The sequence below is a fragment of the Littorina saxatilis genome, linkage group LG9 (genome assembly GCF_037325665.1).
Source record: "Littorina saxatilis isolate snail1 linkage group LG9, US_GU_Lsax_2.0, whole genome shotgun sequence".
NCBI lineage: Eukaryota > Metazoa > Mollusca > Gastropoda > Littorinimorpha > Littorinidae > Littorina > Littorina saxatilis.
The window spans coordinates 28,694,281-28,714,070 of NC_090253.1; the positions used below are offsets into that span (position 1 = coordinate 28,694,281).

Sequence of the window (19,790 nt, forward strand, 5' to 3'; positions counted from 1 at the left end):
GTGAAACCTGTACACCCCTGGTTACAGGAGTGTAATTACTATCTATTAACGTGGAATAATAATTTTTTTACTATCCATGAATAAAAGTAGTAAGTACAGAATTATTTGGCAATTGTACGCATTGATTGTATGTCTCCATGTTTGCAGTGATATGCTGGCAACTGTGAATGTGAAATACAAAATAGCTACATGGTAATTATACACCTGGCTCCCCATAGCGCGTGTCCCTGCGTCCTATACGCACTAGAAGCCGAAAACACGTACTAGAAATATATGGAGGGGGTCCCTGGACGCACTAGATTTTAAAAGAGCGGGTCCTAGGACGCACTAAATTTCCTTTATCGTGCATAACCGTACATGCCATTTTCAGACTGCAATCGACACTTCGCAGTACACTGTACGTGACCACAATGTTTTTTAAGTACACTGGGACTTTTCGGCTTTTGGACCCTTGGGACCCTCTAAAATACTGCAGTGGGGGTCCATGGACCCTCTAAAATTTAAAAGTGGGGGTCCCGGGACGCACTAGGAGGGGCGTCCGTGGGGAGCCCTGAACTATTGAAACTGAAACAGTGTGCCCTTCGAAGCAATAAGATGATCAAAGCAAAAGTAGAGTGTAGTGTATCTTTCTTTCTTTATTTGGTGTTTAACGTCGTTTTCAACCGTTCAAGGTTATATCGCGACGGGGAAAGGGGGGAGATGGGATAGAGCCACTTGTTAATTGTTTCTTGTTCACAAAAGCACTAATCAAAAAATTGCTCCAGGGGCTTGCAACGTAGTACAATATATGACCTTACTGGGAGAATGCAAGTTTCCAGTACAAAGGACTTAACATTTCTTACATACTGCTTGACTAAAATCTTTACAAACATTGACTAGATTCTATACAAGAAACACTTAACAAGGGTAAAAGGAGAAACAGAATTCGTTAGTCTCCTCTTACGACATGCTGGGGAGCATCGGGTAAATTCTTCCCCCTAACCCGCGGGGGGAGTGTAGTGTGTGATCCATGCACATTTACATTCATCTGTGTAGCAAATCAATCTACATTGTATTGCAATCACATCATTTACAGATTAACATCACACATTTTACAAATTAACATCACATATTTTACCGATTATATCCATGCTAATCATTACTGTCCACAAACTTTCATGTTCACAACAGGACATGTATAAAATACCCCTACAAAGTAAATAAAAGTGGTAAATAACAAAAACACATCAACAAAAAACCAAAACTGAGTTTTCATAAAACTTTTCTTGGTGGCACCCGAGTTTGTTCTCTTCAAAAGGTGTGATAAATGTCCATTGTATGCTACTAACACACAAACTAACTCTCTCTCTCTCTCTCTCTCTCTCTCTCTCTCTCTCTCTCTCTCTCTCTCTCTCTCTCTCTCTCTCTCTCAACTCACACACACACACACACACACACACAAACACAGGTTACAAGATCAGAAAAGGGAAGATAGTTATAACAAAAACATCAACATGACGTAAATGTTCATGGATAAAAAATCTGATACCTTCTGTAAAGAATGTAGACAGGCAGATAGATTGAAATGAAGGAACTTTTCTAAAACAGCCTTACTCACGGGATGTTCATTCATGTGTGGTATCATACATAATATACACACACCAACATCAGTGTTCTTCGGCAATTCCTGGCTACAAGAGAAATAACAACGAGAGAGCACCATTACATTTCAGGCTGATGAAAGAAAAACAATCCAAGCCTAAAGTTGCGCTGAAATGTCTTCAAAAGTGGAAACGAATAGGAAAACAACAACGAATAGCACTGGAAATGATAAAGTGCTCAGCTTCATTCACATTCACCCATAATTGGTTTCCAATCACAGTAACTGAGTAGCCCTGAAAGGATAGGTACATCAAATCCTGTTGCTTATCAAAGACAAAATCTATCACAACAAAACCCGTCACAAGCTCAAAATAACCTCTCACATTCAATTTTCACAAATGCATGGAATTTAACATATAGCCAGGCGGATTAAAGGCACACTCCTTCCGGTGTAGAAGGTCATGCTCACTGTCTCGAGATATTTCAGTTTTACGCCCTCATGGCAAAGCCATTATAGGAGCATGTTCCAGGGTATATTGTGTTACCCCGACTTTCCTGTTATGCATGTTTTCATACTGCATTTAAAGTTTTTCGATCTGATCTAGCAAGTCTTTTTTATGGAATAAGACCATTCCCCCACTTAGTCATATTCCAGTGGGAGGGAATGTTTTTAATGAATTAATTTCGTAAAAGCCACTGGTGGTTTTTTTTCACGAAATTAATTCATCAACAAATTCCAACTCACCACAGCAATTAAACAGTCAGGGTGTTCAGTTTGGGGAGGTGTCCAAGTGGAGGGATGAGCAGAACTTTCCTTTATTTGGTGTTTAACGTCGTTTTCAACCGTTCAAGGTTATATCGTGACGGGGGAAGGGGGGGGGGGGGGGGGGGGATGGGATAGAGCCACTTGTTAATTGTTTCTTGTTCACAAAAGCACTAATCAAAAATTTGCTCCAGGGGCTTGCAACGTAGTACAATATATGACCTTACTGGGAGAATGCAAGTTTCCAGTACAAAGGACTTAACATTTCTTACATACTGCTTGACTAAAATCTTTACAAAAATTGACTATATTCTATACAAGAAACACTTAACAAGGGTAAAGGGAGAAAGAGAATCCGTTAGTCGCCTCTTACGACATGCTGGGGAACATCGGGTAAATTCTTCCCCCTAACCCGCGGGGGGTACATTCCTGGTGGTCCATACAGTATAGCCATGACACGTCGGGACCCCTACACACGATATCAAATATTAAACAAGTCCATGTGGTTAAAGACTGCAGGGTCCATACAGACATTTAAAGGTCCACAGTCTGAGGAACCCAGGCCTGCATCTTGGAAGTGAAATAGTACCTCCACAAAATAAAGTCTTTATATCTCATTGGAGACTTTGTTTCATCGGTTACAACAGAAAATACAACAGTAACGTATGGCCTATTCACACATACATATGCTAGAACAGAATCAAGGTTTTGTTTGCCCTAATTAAAAACACCACACATCTTTGTCTAAATTATTCAGTTATTTAATAAGATTCCAAACTGTCAAAAAGCAAAATGCACTAAAAAATTATCTGAAAGTTTTTAGAGGCCAAACGAGAAAAATGTTCCAACGAAATAGAAGAATATAGAGAAAAGAAGCTCAAAAAAAATGTTTGTGGTCACTTTTAAAAATGACCATGAGCAATGAGTCAGATAAAATTAGGCCATCTGCCAAAATTAACAAGCTCTGGGAGTTCCACAAACTGATGATCTAAATGGTCACTTAATTCTGTAAGATCCAAAACATATTTCCTCACCTCCAGGGGAGTCTTATTACATGTGGCAGGTATAACCAATCACACACACAGGAATTAGAAAAGGTGATTGATACAAGCACAATGTACGTTTCATGAATAATATCAAAAACACACACTGATCACCTCCATGCACATTTTTTATATAAACAATATAATTCTCAGAATGTCCAATCAACATATCAATTAACTGCAATTTGATTTCATTTCTACAGTTGTCCATATACATGTACTCTCATGCCTTCAGTTTTTCAGATAAACTAGAAACAAAACATACACGCACACAAAAACCAATAAATATAAACCACCCACACAAAGGCTTGTCAAAAACACAACACTCATTATAAACCACCCCCACAAAGGCTTGTCAAAAACACAACACTCATTATAAACCACCCCCACAAAGGCTTGTCAAAAGCACAACACTCATTATAAACCACCCCCACAAAGGCTTTTCAAAAGCTCCAAAAGTAAACTGCATTACAAAACTAAAAGACTCTGTCTTTTACAAACTGTGTGTACAGAGCTGTTAGCAAGACACTTTGGCATAAAATATAGCATCTCTTTTAAAGAAGTTCATGCAGAAAGCTAAAAAAAAAAAAATCTACTAAAAAAACAATTACACTTTCAATCAAATAAGGTGAAGCAAGAGTGCTTTAAATGTACCGTATTGCTAGCAAACAAATCAATTCATAAACATTTCTCTCAGTGTATGTTTAAGCTGTAAAAAGCTTAATTAATTACAACGCTAACAATTTAACCCAAAAAAGCGGTACGCAGTAGGCTGAAACACACCGATCTAAACTATCTAATCATTACGCTACCAAAATTACTGTTGTCAGTTTGAGAGGATTTACCCAGCACCATACCAGCTTATTCTATCATCTTGAGATCACAAGTTTGCAGCCCACAGCAACAAGAATTATCGTAACTTGACAGTCTTGCAAAGTCTAGTAAGATTTTAGGATAAGCGCCATATTATTTGTTTGTTTGTTTGTTTGTTTATTTGTTGCTTAACGTCCAGCCGACTACGCAGAGCCATATCAGGACGAGGAAGGGGGGGATGAAGGGGGCCACTTGTCAAGCGATTCCTGTTTACAAATGCACTAACCCATTACTTGTGTCCCAGCAGGCTTTAGTAAAACTAAATTAATACCTACTGGAAGATTACCAGTTTCCAGTATGTTAAAATAGGCTTAACCTATCTACTGCTGGACTTACATCAGAACACTAACAGATTAAACTATACATGAATCGCGAGACAAGCGGCAAGAGAAGAGATTTTTGAAAAAAATACAGGTGAATGAGCAAGAAGGCAGAAAAAAGAAAAGAATTCATGAAGAAAAAGAGAGCATGACAGGAAAGAGGAACCAAAAATCTACCTAACAGCAAACTAGAAAGCTCCTGCGGTTCCAAAAACAGGAGGGGCCTTTAATTTCATAACCGCAGTGCCCCACTGCGGGACCATATTATTATCCTCATCATTTTTATTCAGAGTGACTGCATAGTATAGCCTAAGTACCTCCCACCACCCCCCACTTTTTGTGTAACAAACTAAAACTAAAGGCTGCAGCAAGTATAGTCCATGCATATATGGTATTTCTCGTCATGCTTCTCCCAAAAGTTATCACTGAATAACCCAGAATAAAAAATAAAAAAGTCGCGTAAGGCGAAAATACAACATTTAGTCAACCTGTCGAACTCACAGAATGAAACTGAACACACTGCATTTTTCAGCAAAACCGTATACTCGTAGCATCGTCAGTCCACCGCTCGTGGCAAAGGCAGTGAAATTGACGATCCAGAATAGCGCGGCAGTGGTTTCGCTGAGCAGGTTAGCACGCTTTTCTGTATCTCTTTTCTTTTTAACTTTCTGAGTTTGTTTTTAATCCAAACATATCATATCTATATGTTTTTGGAATCAGGAACCAACAAGAAATAAGATGAAATTATTTTTAAATCGATTTCGGAAATTTAATTTTAATCATATTTTTTATATTTTTAATTTTCAGAGCTTGTGTTTAATCCAAATATAACATATTTATATGTTTTCGGAATCAGAAAATGATGAAGAATACGATAAAAGTGTTTTTGGATCGTTTTATAAAAAAATAGTTTTAATTACAATTTTCAGATTTTTAATGACCAAAGTCATCAATTAATGTTTAAGGCTCGAGGCTGAAATGCAATACCAAAGTCCGGGCTTTGTCGAAGATTACTTAACCAAAATTTCAATCAATTTCATTGAAAAATGAGGGTGTGACAGTGCCGCCTCAACTTTTACAAAAAGCCGGATATGACGTCATCAAAGACATTTATCAAAAAAATGAAAAAACCGTCTGAGGATATTATTCCCAGGAACTCTCATGTCAAGTTTCATAAAGATCGGTTCAGTAGTTTACTCTGAATCGCTCTACACACACACACACACACACACACACACACACACACACACACACACACACACCACGACCCTTGTCTCGATTCCCCCTCTATGTTAAAACATTTAGTCAAAACTTGACTAAATGTAAAAAGTATAAAGACCATTTCTTTAAAACAAGGTAGAAGAGCAAAAATGTTGGAGACCACTGTAAATATATTTCAACACTAAACATACTGCAAACACACACACACACGCACACACACAGGTTTTGAAATGAAAAAGTTACATCACACATACCAAACACACACACATACACACACACACAGTCTCACATGAAAAAGCAAATGCACGCTCTCGCCTACTGCATGCACACCCACACACACATGAAACGGCAAATGCACACTCTCACTCACACTCACACACAATCGATCTTTCTCCCTGTACAGGTTTTCAAATGAAGAAGTTACATCACACTTTGATTAATAATATCAACCCGTAACCAGTTATCCCCCTTTGTGCAATCAGCTACTATTCTTGTTTCGAAACTCTCTCCTTGTCTTTCTTGCTGAAAAAATCGCTGCGCAGAAGCCTGTAGAAGAGAGTGATGTTCATGAGCGTCATGATGGCAAGACCGATGCTCCCCATGGAATAGAAAACCAGCGGCACAGAATCTTTGTTGATCACTATCCAGCGAGTCATCCAAGCTAGCAGGGATATGCGAAAAATGATGAACGTGCCTGAAACACACAAGAGAAAAACTATAGAGCGTCGCTTTAAAACATTCTTAAAATTAAAAAATTTTCTTATAAATTCCAAAATGCGAAAAAAAAACCAATGAAAGTGTCTGAAACAGAAAGAAAAACCAGAAAGTGTTGCTTTAAAAAAAATTCAAATTAAAAACTTATACTAAAAAATTCTCTATTATAGACACCTGCGATGAAAGAACACCTTTAGGACCAGCCAAAAGTGTCCTTAAATTGCAGGTGGCCTGTCATGACAGGTATACTTCGGTTAAAGGCACACTCCTTCTCATGAAGACAGTGTGGCTCACCGTGTGAAACGCTCAATAAATGCATCTTGTTTGTTTGTTCGTTCATGGGCCGAAACTCCCACGGCTTTTACGTGTATGACCGTTTTTACTCCGCCATTTAGGCAGCCATACGCCGCTTTCGGAGGAAGCATGCTGGGTATTTTCGTGTTTCAATAACCCACCGAACTCTGACATGGATTACAGGATCTTTTTCGTGCGCGCTTGGACTTGTGCTTGCGTGTACACACGGGGGGTGTTCGGACACCGAGGAGAGTCTGCACACAAAGTTGACTCTGAGAAATAAATCTCTCGCCGAACGTGGGGACGAACTCACGCTGACAGCGGCCAACTGGATACAAATCCAGCACGCCACCGACTGAGCTACATCCCCGCCAATGCATCTTGTGATAAGAATATTTACCCATGTTCAGTAGGCTGTTGAGTCGGTAGAACCCACTCTTCCTGGATAAGGCGCAAATCTGCATCAACTGTCGCATGTGAAGAAATATGGAATTCAGCTCCACTAGAAGACCCACCACTGCATAGCCGACATACAGTTGTGTTGTCACGGCAACCATGTAGCATGCAATTATCTGCAAAGAAAGGCCACAAAAGAAACATGTTGAAAAATGTGAACAACATGTAAGAAAGATGCAACTTCGATTTTCTGTGTGCTGATATTCTAACCTCTTCCTGGCCCCACCCCTATTACTGAGCCAGACTGTTGATAGTTATCATACTTGTGTTATACACATCAATATAGCAAAACTTATTAACATGCACAAACAGTCAGTCCCTCTCTCTGCCTCCCTCTCGCTCTTTGTTTCATTCACAAACATAAAAACACCCCCTCTCTCACACCCCCTTACTGCTCTCTCTCTCTCTCTCTCTCTCTCTCTCTCTCTCTCTCTCTCTCTCTCTCTCTCTCTCTCTCTCTCTCTCTCTCTCTCTCTCTCTCTCTCTCTCTCTCTCTCTCTCTCTCTCTCTCTCTCTCTCTCTCTCTCTCTCTCTCTCTCTCTCTCTCTCTCTCTCTCTCTCTCTCTCAACAGGAGCAGCTGTGCTCTTTTAGCAAACATCAATGAAGACTGAGGCACATTTATAAAATAAAAAACCACAATCTCTCTCTCTCTCTCTCAAAACAAACAAAAAGCCGTTTAAGTGCTTTCATGTATATGAAAAATGCATTCACACTAACGAAATAATGTACAGTCAGCGTTAAACCAGACAACAAAACTCCAGGAAGATCCTTACAGTCAAAAAGCTTCTTTCAACACAGCCACGTGATGTAAGACGCACAACAATGCTAATCTCTCTTGCATGACCTCAGCTTTTAAAGGCACAGTGCAGCTCACAGCCTTCGTTTTGCGTTTTTGTTGCAGCTGAGTGCATTTACAGTTCAAAAATCCTCCTATGGTAGTAAAACAAACCCAAAACTACCCAACGACGACATCTGTGAAGCTCGACAGTTTCTTGTTCACGCGAGTGCATAAATTAACCTAGTTATTACGTGGTGTTTGGTCGGAGTTCGATTCAACTGAGTGATTCCGGCCTCCATTTTGTTTTACACAAACTCATGATGACGTCTGACATAGTTTGCTAGTGACGTGTCTTTTTGTGCATGATGTGGTGATCTACCTGATCTAAATTTAGATCCAAAAATAGGTCAAGACCAGCCGGGTCCAAGTACGAAATTAATTCGTAAAAAAATCGCAGTTCTCGACTCTTTGGGTGCAAGTCAATGAAACTTGGTAGTTCTTCTAACGGATAGCTGCCTGAGGTATGACTAAAAGCCCCAGGGGCTCCGTGCACCTGGATTTGACAAGTTCAGTACCTTTAAAGGGATATTAGGAAGAACTGCAACACCGCATTTAGTTTTTCAGTCTGGTGTGCTCTTCTGTACACTGTAAAGTGTACAACAGCATTTGACTGATTGGCCACACCCTGAGGTCTTGTCACATGATAAATACAGTTGAACCTGTCTAAAACCACAACCTAAGGGACCGACCTAAAGTGTTTTTCACAGACTGTGAGACAGGTGGTCGCTAAAGAAAGAATTATATAGAACAAAACCTTGTTGGGGATCCTTTGGAAAGATCATAACGGGCAGGTGATCGATCGCCAAGGCAAGTTCGACTGTACTAAAAACTAAAAACTCATGTACAGTTCAGTCAACTGTTACATTAATCAGGTGTAACACTCATCATCCTATACAGCAAGTTTCAAAGATATAAACGCAGGGTTTAGCCTGGGAGAAAAAGGCAATGGGACATTTGTCCCCCTCAACCAAATTCCGATGGGACATAGTCGAAGGCAAGAAGCGCCAAAGAGGCCTGAACGCGTTTTGACCAAAGATGTAAAATGGTGCAATATGGTGCCATCTGAGAATTAGCTGCTATATCGTGTTATCTCTGTATGTGTGTGTGTTTATGTGTGGTTGTGTGTAATCTGACGTAAAGTGTACATTTGGTGGCGCAGTGGTAAGTAATCTCAATGCGTCCTTTGACGCACTGAAGGGAATTGTGATGGGACATTTTCAGATTTAATGCGCCAATGGCGCACTAGTAAATGAAACCCTGAAACGTGTCTCCATCATATCTCATTCTCACCATCACATTAACATTGATGAGACTGCGATCGACCGCTGCTGCCAACAATTGGCGCCTTGATAATTGGCAACTGCCAAGGACTCATACATAAAGGGCACTGCTCTATTCATACATAATTGGCCACCCTATCGTATTAATACATTCATCATCAGAAAAACATTGGATGAAAGAAACCTCAGAGGAAAGAGTTGAGCATGATGCAAATTAGTAAAATCTTGTTGCATTGACCGATGCCAGAAAATAGTGCCAAACTATTGATCGCCATATTGATCTCATTGCTAGTTTTGTCTGGGATTCGCCTAATCCGGGATATTGCTCAATTTGGGGATGCCCATTACAGGTTGCAGTTGTCGAATTAACTTCTCCAGCCCAGTTTACCACAGTAACACGAAACAAATACCACAAAGGGGGTGGGGACATAGCTCAGCCAGTAGCACGCTGGCTTTAAATCCAGTTTGTAGTTTTTGGCGTGGGTTCGAATCCCAGGTTCGTCAAGAGATTTATTTCTTAGTCTCACAGTTCACTTGATGCAGCCCCTCTTTGTCGTATTACCCCTGTGTGCACACATGTACACGGTATAGATTCCAAGCCTACAGGCAACGTCTTCAGGGCTTGGATAACATGATGTCACACATACCTTATCTCGTCATCATCATACACGTTTGTCGATACTCTGACAAGACAAGCCTAATGCTGGCGTGTCAAAGAAGACAGCCAAAAAGGGTTTTTCCCCGCCAAAATGGGGGCCAGGTAGCTCAGTTAATTAGCAGAGCACTGGATTTGTGATCAAAGGGTCACGAGTTCGAATCCGGGCTGGGACGTATACGGGTCAACTTTATGTGCAGACTCAGAGACGGTATCCATGTTCCACTCCCGTGTCGCCACTGTTGCATGTAAAAGACATCGTAAAAGACCTCGGTCATTCTGCCATATGTGCAGGTGGGGGATTACACCTAAACACGCATACACCTGGTGAGCGCGACTCTGTTGCTGCTAGTTTTCCATTGGGAGGAAGCGACCCGAATTTCCCATCGATGGGACAATAAAGTAATGAAAATTTTTAAAAATCACACCACATCCTCAAGAGTACTTCCAATACATGTCTCTACGACGTTAAACTCAAGCAGTCAAGTCAAAGACGGCAACAACATGAGCCCTTACTCACCACCACATGATGTCCCACCAGTTCCAGAGACTGCCGCGTTCTCTGACACACGACCATGTCCACCATATCATAAACAAAGTAACCTGCACAGAGACATACAGTGTTGACCTTAATAGCAATAATAATTGTACATGCTGCCTTAATCCTTCTACATAGATTTAGGGGGTCTTAAAAGTGGAAGAGGGGGGGGGATGAAAAGAAAGCCTAACAAAAATCGGATCTTAAAGAGAATGAAGTCTCAAAAACAAGAGATCCTAAAACTAAAGGGAGGGGCAGTTGAGGCAGAGTCATCAACTGTACATGTCAAACCAAAAGACCAAACCAGCTGAAAGTAACAAATGGCGGGGATGTTGCTCCGTCGGTAGCGCGCTGGATTTGTATCCAGTTGGCCGCTGTCAGCGTGAGTTCGTCCCCACGTTCGGCGAGAGATTTATTTCTCAGAGTCAACTTTGTGTGCAGACTCTCCTCGGTGTCCGAACACCCCCGTGTGTACACGCAAGCACAAGACCAAGTGCGCACGAAAAAGATCCTGTAATCCATGTCAGAGTTCGGTGGGTTATAGAAACACAAAAATACCCAGCATGCTTCCTCCGAAAACGGCGTATGGCTGCCTAAATGGCGGGGTAAAAAACGGTCATACACGTAAAATTCCACTCATGCAAAAAAAAACCACGAGTGTACGAGGGAGTTTCAGCCCACGAACGCAGAAGAAGAAGAAGAAGAAGAAAGTAAATATTGGAAAAGGGATCTAGATAAGCTGCAAAAAGTTGTTGAGTGTGATTGCATTTTAACAGTTGTTGCTTTCTTCTGTAATCAGAATACGGTTTTCTCTTTATATTGATACGCTTAGTTTGACTGGCTGTTGTGATTGAGTGACCTTTCATTTTTTTTATGAGGGAACTTTTCTTTCTGACTTTTAGGTGATACTGGTTGATCCAATACCTGGCATGATTGCTGTCATATTTCTGCACCGGATATGGATGGATTCGATAGAAAACCGTTGCTCTACATCAATCAATCAATCAATAGGACGCTTATATCGCGCATATTCCGTGGGTACAGTTCTAGGCGCTCTGCAATGATGCCGTGTGAGATGAAATTTTATACGGCCAGTAGATTGCAGCCATTTCGGCGCATATTTACCTTTCACGGCCTATTATTCCAAGTCACACGGGTATAGGTAGACAATTATTAACTGTGCCTAAGCAATTTTGCCAGAAAAGACCCTTTTGTCAATCGTGGGATCTTTAACGTGCACACCCCAATGTGGTGTACACGGGGGGTGTTTGGACACCGAAGAGAGTCTGCACACAAAGTTGACTCTGATAAATAAATTTCCGGCGAACGTGGGTTTGAACTCACGCTGACAGCGGCCAACTGAATACAAATCCAGCGCGCTACCAACTGAGCTATGTCCCCGCCCCAGCTACATGTATGCTGTGTCAATTTAATGCTTCTAGTAGAACTCTGAGAAAGATTTTTTTTTTAAACTGGAGCCTTGACATGCATTTGAATTGACCCTTCTTTTGAAATGAAAGTAAGATTTGTTTTAAAAATACGATCTTAACCTTCGCCGGTCGTCGTGGGTCCGTGTGGACCCAGAAAGGTGTTTAATTGCAAATATCTCTTAAACCACTTGGAATGTTTTAATGAGCTTTTAAGAATGCCTCAGACACAAAAAATATTGGTGGTCTAGAAGTGTCGTCTACGCAATGATCGCGGCGGCTTTCTTGACCGCCAAGGACGACCCGGCACGTTGTGAGACGTCATTCGTTACACCTCAATTGGCTCTAAACATCATTTTCTACGATCTGTTTAATTTTGGAGTTAATAAGCAAGTCGCGTGGAGCGAAATTAATACAAAACAATGTGGGTCCACACAGCCCCACGACATCTACAGAGGGGTATTCACGTTTTTCATTTTTTTGAGAAGCTTTAGTCCGCACGGTAATAATTAAATTAATAATTAAATTTAATAACTTCTCTCGAAAATTTAACCACGGCGTCTACGGATGGGGATGCACGTTTTTGCTTCTTTGGAAAGAATGGGTCTACGGAAGGGTATGCATATTTTTCCTTCTTTGAGAAGCATGGGTCCGCACGGCCCCACGATGTGTGTAGTCGATAACCCGGTCGGGCGAAGGTTAAAAGAAATGGAGTTTTAAAGACCTCAGAATGAAGGTTTCACTATCTAATGCTAACTTCCTTTTCTTATGGTGTCAGGCTGCTTTTTATTTTTTCTTTCATTGGAATCTAGTAGCAAGAAAATGTTGTTCAAGTATACAAGCGTGTGTGTGTGTCTGCAACATGTATGCATGTGTCAGCCGAAAATTACTCATTTTTTTGTTGCTGGGTTACGTACAGTTATTAACATAATTACATTCCTTCTTCTATCAAAACCACAAACAAATCCATCACAAATATTTTTTAGATTTATATGACCCACACTAAAAGCACTGCTCCACAGGAGCACACAACACTAATTTACAACCGGCTTTTTATTGTGAAAAAAGAGGGATTTTCATCGGTGCGTCCCGCTAGCGCTACGTGTCATTTGTGCTACGTATCGTTTGCGCTATTTTCTGTAGTACTATCGACACAAATTGCCAAAAACAGTAGTGCTATCGGCACGTAGTGCTATTGCCACAATTCACACATGCCAGTATCACTACGTCTCAATAGAACTATGTGTCGATATCACTATTTTTGAAAAACCAATGTACTGTAGCGCTACGTGTTGATAACGCTACGTGTCGATAGCACTATACTACATGTTCAAACGGCAGACACTTCCCTTTGTGTGTGCGTGTGAGTGTGTATATATATTGTCTGCACTGGCTGTCTGTCGGATCTGTATGTCTGTCTGTCTCTGTCTCTCTGTGTCTCTGTCTCTCTCTCTTTTTTCACCACGTATTTATTTCATGGTTGTTGTTGGTGTGTGTTTTTTTGTTTGTTCTTTGTTCTTCCCCCATCCCCCGTGGTTTGTATATGAGTCTGTGGCCTTAGTACAGTATAATAAACCATTCTGAGTTCTCTCTCTCTCTCTCTCTCTCTCTCTCTCTCTCTCTCTCTCTCTCTCTCTCTCTCTCTCTCTCTCTCTCTCTCTCTCTCTCTCTCTCTCTCTCTCTCTCTCTCTCTCTTTCTCTGTTCCTCTTTTACATCGCTCTCTCCTTGTCTCTCCCGATCCCCTCTCTCTCCCCATCTGTCTTTCTGTCTCAGTCTCTCGCTCTTTCTTTCTCGCTCGCTCTTTCCCCCTCCCCACTCTCTCCCCCCCTCTCTCTCTCTCTCTCTCTCTCTCTCTCTCTCTCTCTCTCTCTCTCTCTCTCTCTCTCTCGCATGATACCGTATATACATACACGGATGTTTTTCTGTGTGTGAGTTTGTGTGTACGATACCGTGTGTACGTATGCGTTTGTGCGTGTGTGTGTGTGTGTGTGTGTGTGTGTGTGTGTGTGTAATAAAGAGAGAGAGAGAGAGAGAGTGATCGAGTGAGCGAGCGAGTGACCAAGAAAGAGAGAGAGAGAGGGGGGGCAGATAGAGAGACAGAGCGAGTGAGCAAGAGAGAGAGAGAGAGACACACACACACACACACACACACACACACACTGAAACAGACACACACACACTGAAACAGACATACATATATACACACACAAACCAGAAGGAGTGAGAGCGAGAGAAAAAATGAGAAAGAGAAAGTCGTCAGTAAGTAGTGGTATTGACACGTAGCGATAATGACACGTAGCGCTAAAAGATGTAGTGCTGTCGACACGTAGTGATAATGAACGAATGATAGCGACTCATAGACAAATTATTTGTAGCACTAATCAACGTAGCGATAGCGGCACGTAGCACAAATGACACGTAGGACAAATGACACGTAGCACAAATGACACGTAGCGCTAGCGATACGCACCCATTTTCATTGGTGCTACAAGCACCAGTAACCATACAAATCAATTTGCCAACAGGTGTGAAAATCGCTCACAAACTTTTCCTACAAAGCCCTATATATAGCTGTTGCTGGCTTCTTCAAACATGATGTTGATGCCGTCCTGTTCTTCTCTGATAAATTATTATTATTATTGATTTTACACCACGTAAAAAGTTAGAATTTTGTGAAAAAAAGCTTTCTCATCAGTTTAGTTATTATATCAATGATTATTATATCATATATAAACACACACAAAATTGCATTTTGTAAAAAAAGCTTTCTCATCAGTTCAGTTATTAATGATTATAATATCATAGGCCTATGTATAAATTGCCCATGTATCAAGATGAACAGGAGTGCACAGTAATCACGAACAGATTGTTCTCATACTGTTGCTATGAGGGGAAGTAAGACATTCTCATGAGCTTATATATAGTTAATTATTATTCATGCCCAATTAATTATCAGTCATTAGTGAAGGTTGTCAAGAAAAATGCGTAATGACCAATTGTTATGAACATTCGACCTCAAAATGAGCCGTGTAAGGTCACATGTACCTGTGCACCGTGACCCAGTTACGTAAGGCGCGATAAATTGAAGAGGCATAACTTATTCACGCTTGGCGATACTCGACAGTTACGCAAAACTCACCCACAGACATTGAAATGAGCGCGTAGGAAAACGAAGAATAAGTTGAAATAAGATCCTCCGCCATTTTTGGTGTGTCGAGGAAACTGCAAAAGACGGGAAACATGGTGAAATGACGTAGCAAATCGGGGAAACAAGTTCGCAGCCATAGCAGTCGTCAACTTGACCTAATTTGTGATTATACAACACTGTATACGATGGGCGTGTTCCTGAAGACAACAAAACCTCAGGAGTTTCAGAAACTTATCGAAAGAGAGATCAAAACTCGCAACCCACCACAGCAACGCCCAGGGGCCGCTGATACAGGCGTGAAGAAAAGAAATGCTGATGTTTTTCCATCTCCAAGAACAGTATCCCGCTCCTGTAGGGCTCAGGCGTGTCGTAACAAGCGATGAGAGATAAAACAGAAACGCGGACAGCAAAATTATGAAAATACCCACTGGAGCTTGTGCTATAGTCTCTGGCCAAATTTCACTTCTGCCTTGCAAAGACTCCATGTTTATCGGAGGAAATCACGGGTATAACCTGAAGCCAAACCTGAACAGGTTTCCAGCTCTCTTGTCATCAAGGCGACGAAGTGTTCACGAGTGCAGAAGCACTTGCCATGACCAGAGATATGTAGACCGCATTGCATGTCGATCCAACTGGGGATTTGTACTGAATAGGGATAAACCATTCGAGAGCAAGTTGCATTGAAAGTGCAGGCACCTGATACGTCACTTACAATCGAAAGAAGGAACGATTCAGTTCCCTCTTTAGTCAACAGCAAACATTTGAAATTGCTAAATAATGTTATGTGTAATATCATTATGTGAACACTGCACGCAAGAAAAGCTCTAAAAACAGGCGTCTATATATGATAAATTATTATTTATAAATTATTCTTAATTAATAATTTTCCATCGTTAAAGGTTGAGACAGGTAAGTGTTTTAATTTCATAACCAATTTTGAGTTGGAAAAAAATCAAAACAGCAAGAAATACACAAAAGTATACAACTATACTCAGTAATGCAAGACAAGAGTCTTGTTTTGGTTATAACTGTCAATAAAGTAGATGTGCAACGCCAAGGCACTGCATACCCCAGCGAAAGACAAACCTCTCTCTCTCTCTCTCAAACACACACGAACACACACACACACACACATACCCCAAGTTACACACGTACACACTCACTCACACCGTCACTCACTCACTCTCTCACACACACTTCATACACACAAACACACCCCCTTTCGCACATATAAACAAACACACATACACTTACGCACACGTACAAACACACACCCACCCACCCACTCTCTCTTTTTCTCTCTTATACAAACAGACACACACCTATACAAACAGACACACAGACACACACACACACACATGTACATAGGCACGCATGTACGCACGCACACACCCGCAGACACACACACACACATTGACTCACACAAATCTCATACACACAAAACACACACTCGTACGCACATACACGGTTGGGCTAGTGGTAAGGCGTCCGCCCCGTGATCGGGAGGTCGTGGGTTAGAACCCAGGCCGGATCATACCTAAGACTTTAAAATTGGCAATCTAGTGGCTGCTCCGCCTGGCGTCTGGCATTATGGGGTTAGTGCATGCTAGGACTGGTTGGTCCGGTGTCAGAATAATGTGACTGGGTGAGACATGAAGCCTGTGCAGCGACTTCTGCCTTGTGTGTGGCGCACTTTATATCTCAAAGCAGCACCGCCCTGATAATTATGGCCCTTCGTGGTCGGCTGGGCGTTAAGCAAACAAACAAATACGCACATAGACAGACGGACACACACACCTTTACAAACAAACACATATACACACTCATACACACACAAACATACACACAAACTCATGCACACACACATTCACACACACACACACAGTGACACACTCTTTCTCCCTCTCTCTCAGTCTTTCTTACACACACACACACCCCAAGTCACACACGCACACATACACACACTCACTCACACGCACTCACTCACTCTCTCACAAAAATTTCATAGACACAAAACACACACCCATACGCACATATGGACAGACGGACATACACACCTTTACAAACAAACACACATACACGCACACACATACACTTATGCACACACACACACACACCACACACACACTCACACACACACACGAGTACAGACTCATGCACGCGTGCGCGCACACACACACACACACACAAAAATACAAACACACACACACACCCCACACACACACGCCGGTACAGACTCATACACGCGTGCGCACACACACGAGTACAGACTCATGCACGCGTGCGCACACACACACACACACACAAATACACACACACTCACACACACACAGACGAGTACAGACTCATGCACGCGTGCGCACACACACACACACACACACACACACAAATACACACACACACCACACACACACTCACACACACGTACCCGAGTACAGACTCATGCACGCGTGCGCGCACACACACACACACACACACACACACACACACACACACACACAAACAGTAACACTAACACATGTGCACAAAATGAACACAAACACACACACTGCGCGAGAGAGAAAGACTACAGGGAGGCATGACGTCATGATGCATTAATTGACGTCAAAGACTTTCGACCGTGACGTATTCTTCTTACGCGAGCTTTATCCATAGACTTGGAAACTACGGAATTTCTACCCGTCCAAAGCGGCCTTGGGTGGCGTTTGCTCAAAAAATGGGGGCGCCAATTTTACCCACCGTATTTTTGTTAGTATGGTCCCAATTTTTGGTGAACTTCCATCTCCAACTGTGGCCCATTTTCGGGCACAAAGAATCCTTCTTTATCATGTATTATTCGGTATGCACATTTCTCAAATCGATTACAGTATAGCGTTCACGGGATACCTCCAGCTTCGCTGGGATAACCTTGAACGTTTTATTTGCGACTCAAATTTTCGATGTGAATGGCGAATGACGAACATAACATTTTACGCGTGGAAACTCATTTCTTTTTAACCACCCGCAAACAAAGCCAACCTAAGTGATGCATTTTATGACGTAACAAGTAACATTTAAAGGCTGACATTGTCCTATTTAATTACTTCCAGGGCTTTTCCCATCGTTGCGGGGATGTATAAATTAAGCTTCCTGCAAAGTTTTAGCTTTGAAGTCCTTACCAATCACGAGAAATAATCAATTCTTTATTGCTATGTTCTCCAGGACTTGGGCTATTTTTGGACCGTCAACACAGACAGTACAGCGTCGCCAATCCCCGCGTGAAGTTTTTTTTGGGGGGTGGGGGGAAGGATTCTTTAAACAGTACCAGCGGAAAAGTGAGGTTGAACGACTCCGTCGTGGCGACGGACTGACAAAGCGAACCCGTGCATCTCAGTTACACAACGAGTTATTCACTTTCCACAGCAAGCTTATGGTGAGTTAAGATCATATACAAATTTAAATATCCATTTTTCATGTTCACATAATGATGACAAATTAGCACGACATTGCATCACTCACGGGACAAGAATGATAAAGATAACCCGGATTGATGCAAAGTAAACACAAATGTAGGCTACAACTATCAAATCATCAATTACATAAAGATTTTTTTTAAATCGGTCAGCTATCAGCTCCCCTGCGATAAACACACAGCGAAAACAATCAACAATTGCATGGGATGATAAAACGATTAATTAACTTGATCAGTCAATGATAAACCGCACACAGGCGCGTCTGCAGCACAGGAGTTTGTATCAGTCAAAGTGGGACACTGAGATCAATCCAAGTATCGTACAATATAACCATCTACGATGGTAGTAATAAAGTAGATGGTTATATGGTACGATACAGTAGATGATTATATGGTACGATACAGTAGTACCCAATATTGACGGACTGTGTAATGATAATCTTCTGCTATGGTCTGTTGAGACAGTGATATCAAAATCGAGACCGGAGGTCGAGATTTTGATATCACTGTCGAAACAGACCAGTAGCAGAAGATATCATCACACAGTCAGTCAATGTTAGATATATTGCTAGTTCTCTGGACATTTTGTATTTACTGTAAAGAAATTACAAAAGTATTTGTCTCAGTTTTGGCTGTTCCATATCCCTCCCTCTGATTATTATTTCTTTTTGTTCACTCTTTTCTTGTACTTTTCAGTATTTTAAAATGTCTTTCCTTTCAAAAAGTCTTTAGTCACTTGTTCAACTAAATTCTGGGATAATTACATTTTCATATATATTTGTTTGTTTTTAAAATGTATGTGTTTTTGTTTCTGAAGTGGGGAAGCAATAAAGAGGTCGTCGATATCAAAACTGATATCGACCGAAATGTCGTCGATATCACTTTTGCACTGAGCTCAGTTTTGACCAATGGAAATCCACGTAACATATGAAATAGCAATATATGGTTATATGGTACGATACAGTATCAATCAATCAATCAATATGAGGCTTATATCGCGCGTATTCCGTGGGTACAGTTCTAAGCGCAGGGATTTTATATTTTTTTTATATTTTGTTATGCCATTTATATCGCGCACATATTCAAGGCGCAGGGATTTATTTATGCCGTGTGAGATGGAATTTTTTTACACAATACATCACGCATTCACATCGGCCAGCAGATCGCAGCCATTTCGGCGCATATC

At 41.3% G+C, this 19,790-nt stretch overlaps 1 protein-coding gene across 1 annotated transcript; it reads right to left on the reverse strand.

Annotated features, from left to right (window-relative positions):
* Nucleotides 1-4,347: 4,347 nt before the first annotated feature.
* Nucleotides 4,348-15,715, reverse strand: LOC138975814 (TLC domain-containing protein 2-like). The gene is made up of 5 exons (XM_070348576.1): nucleotides 15,418-15,715; nucleotides 15,145-15,227; nucleotides 10,560-10,642; nucleotides 7,210-7,381; nucleotides 4,348-6,495 (listed from the first exon to the last, which is right to left on the reverse strand). Exons 1-5 carry the CDS (start codon nucleotides 15,636-15,638, stop codon nucleotides 6,287-6,289), a joined length of 768 nt encoding a protein of 255 aa, XP_070204677.1. The 5' UTR covers nucleotides 15,639-15,715; the 3' UTR covers nucleotides 4,348-6,286.
* Nucleotides 15,716-19,790: the final 4,075 nt, after the last annotated feature.

Bases quoted from the DNA above. Each gene is read 5' to 3' on its own strand.
- LOC138975814 (XM_070348576.1), bottom strand. From the start codon at position 15,638: ATGGAGTCTTTGCAAGGCAGAAGTGAAATTTGGCCAGAGACTATAGCA. The intron at 10,643-15,144 runs GTGAGTTTTGCG...GTCTCTGTGCAG, and splicing joins GCTCATTTCAATGTCTGTGG to GTTACTTTGTTTATGATATG. The intron at 6,496-7,209 runs GTAAATATTCTT...TGTGTGTTTCAG, and splicing joins CAACAGCCTACTGAACATGG to GCACGTTCATCATTTTTCGC.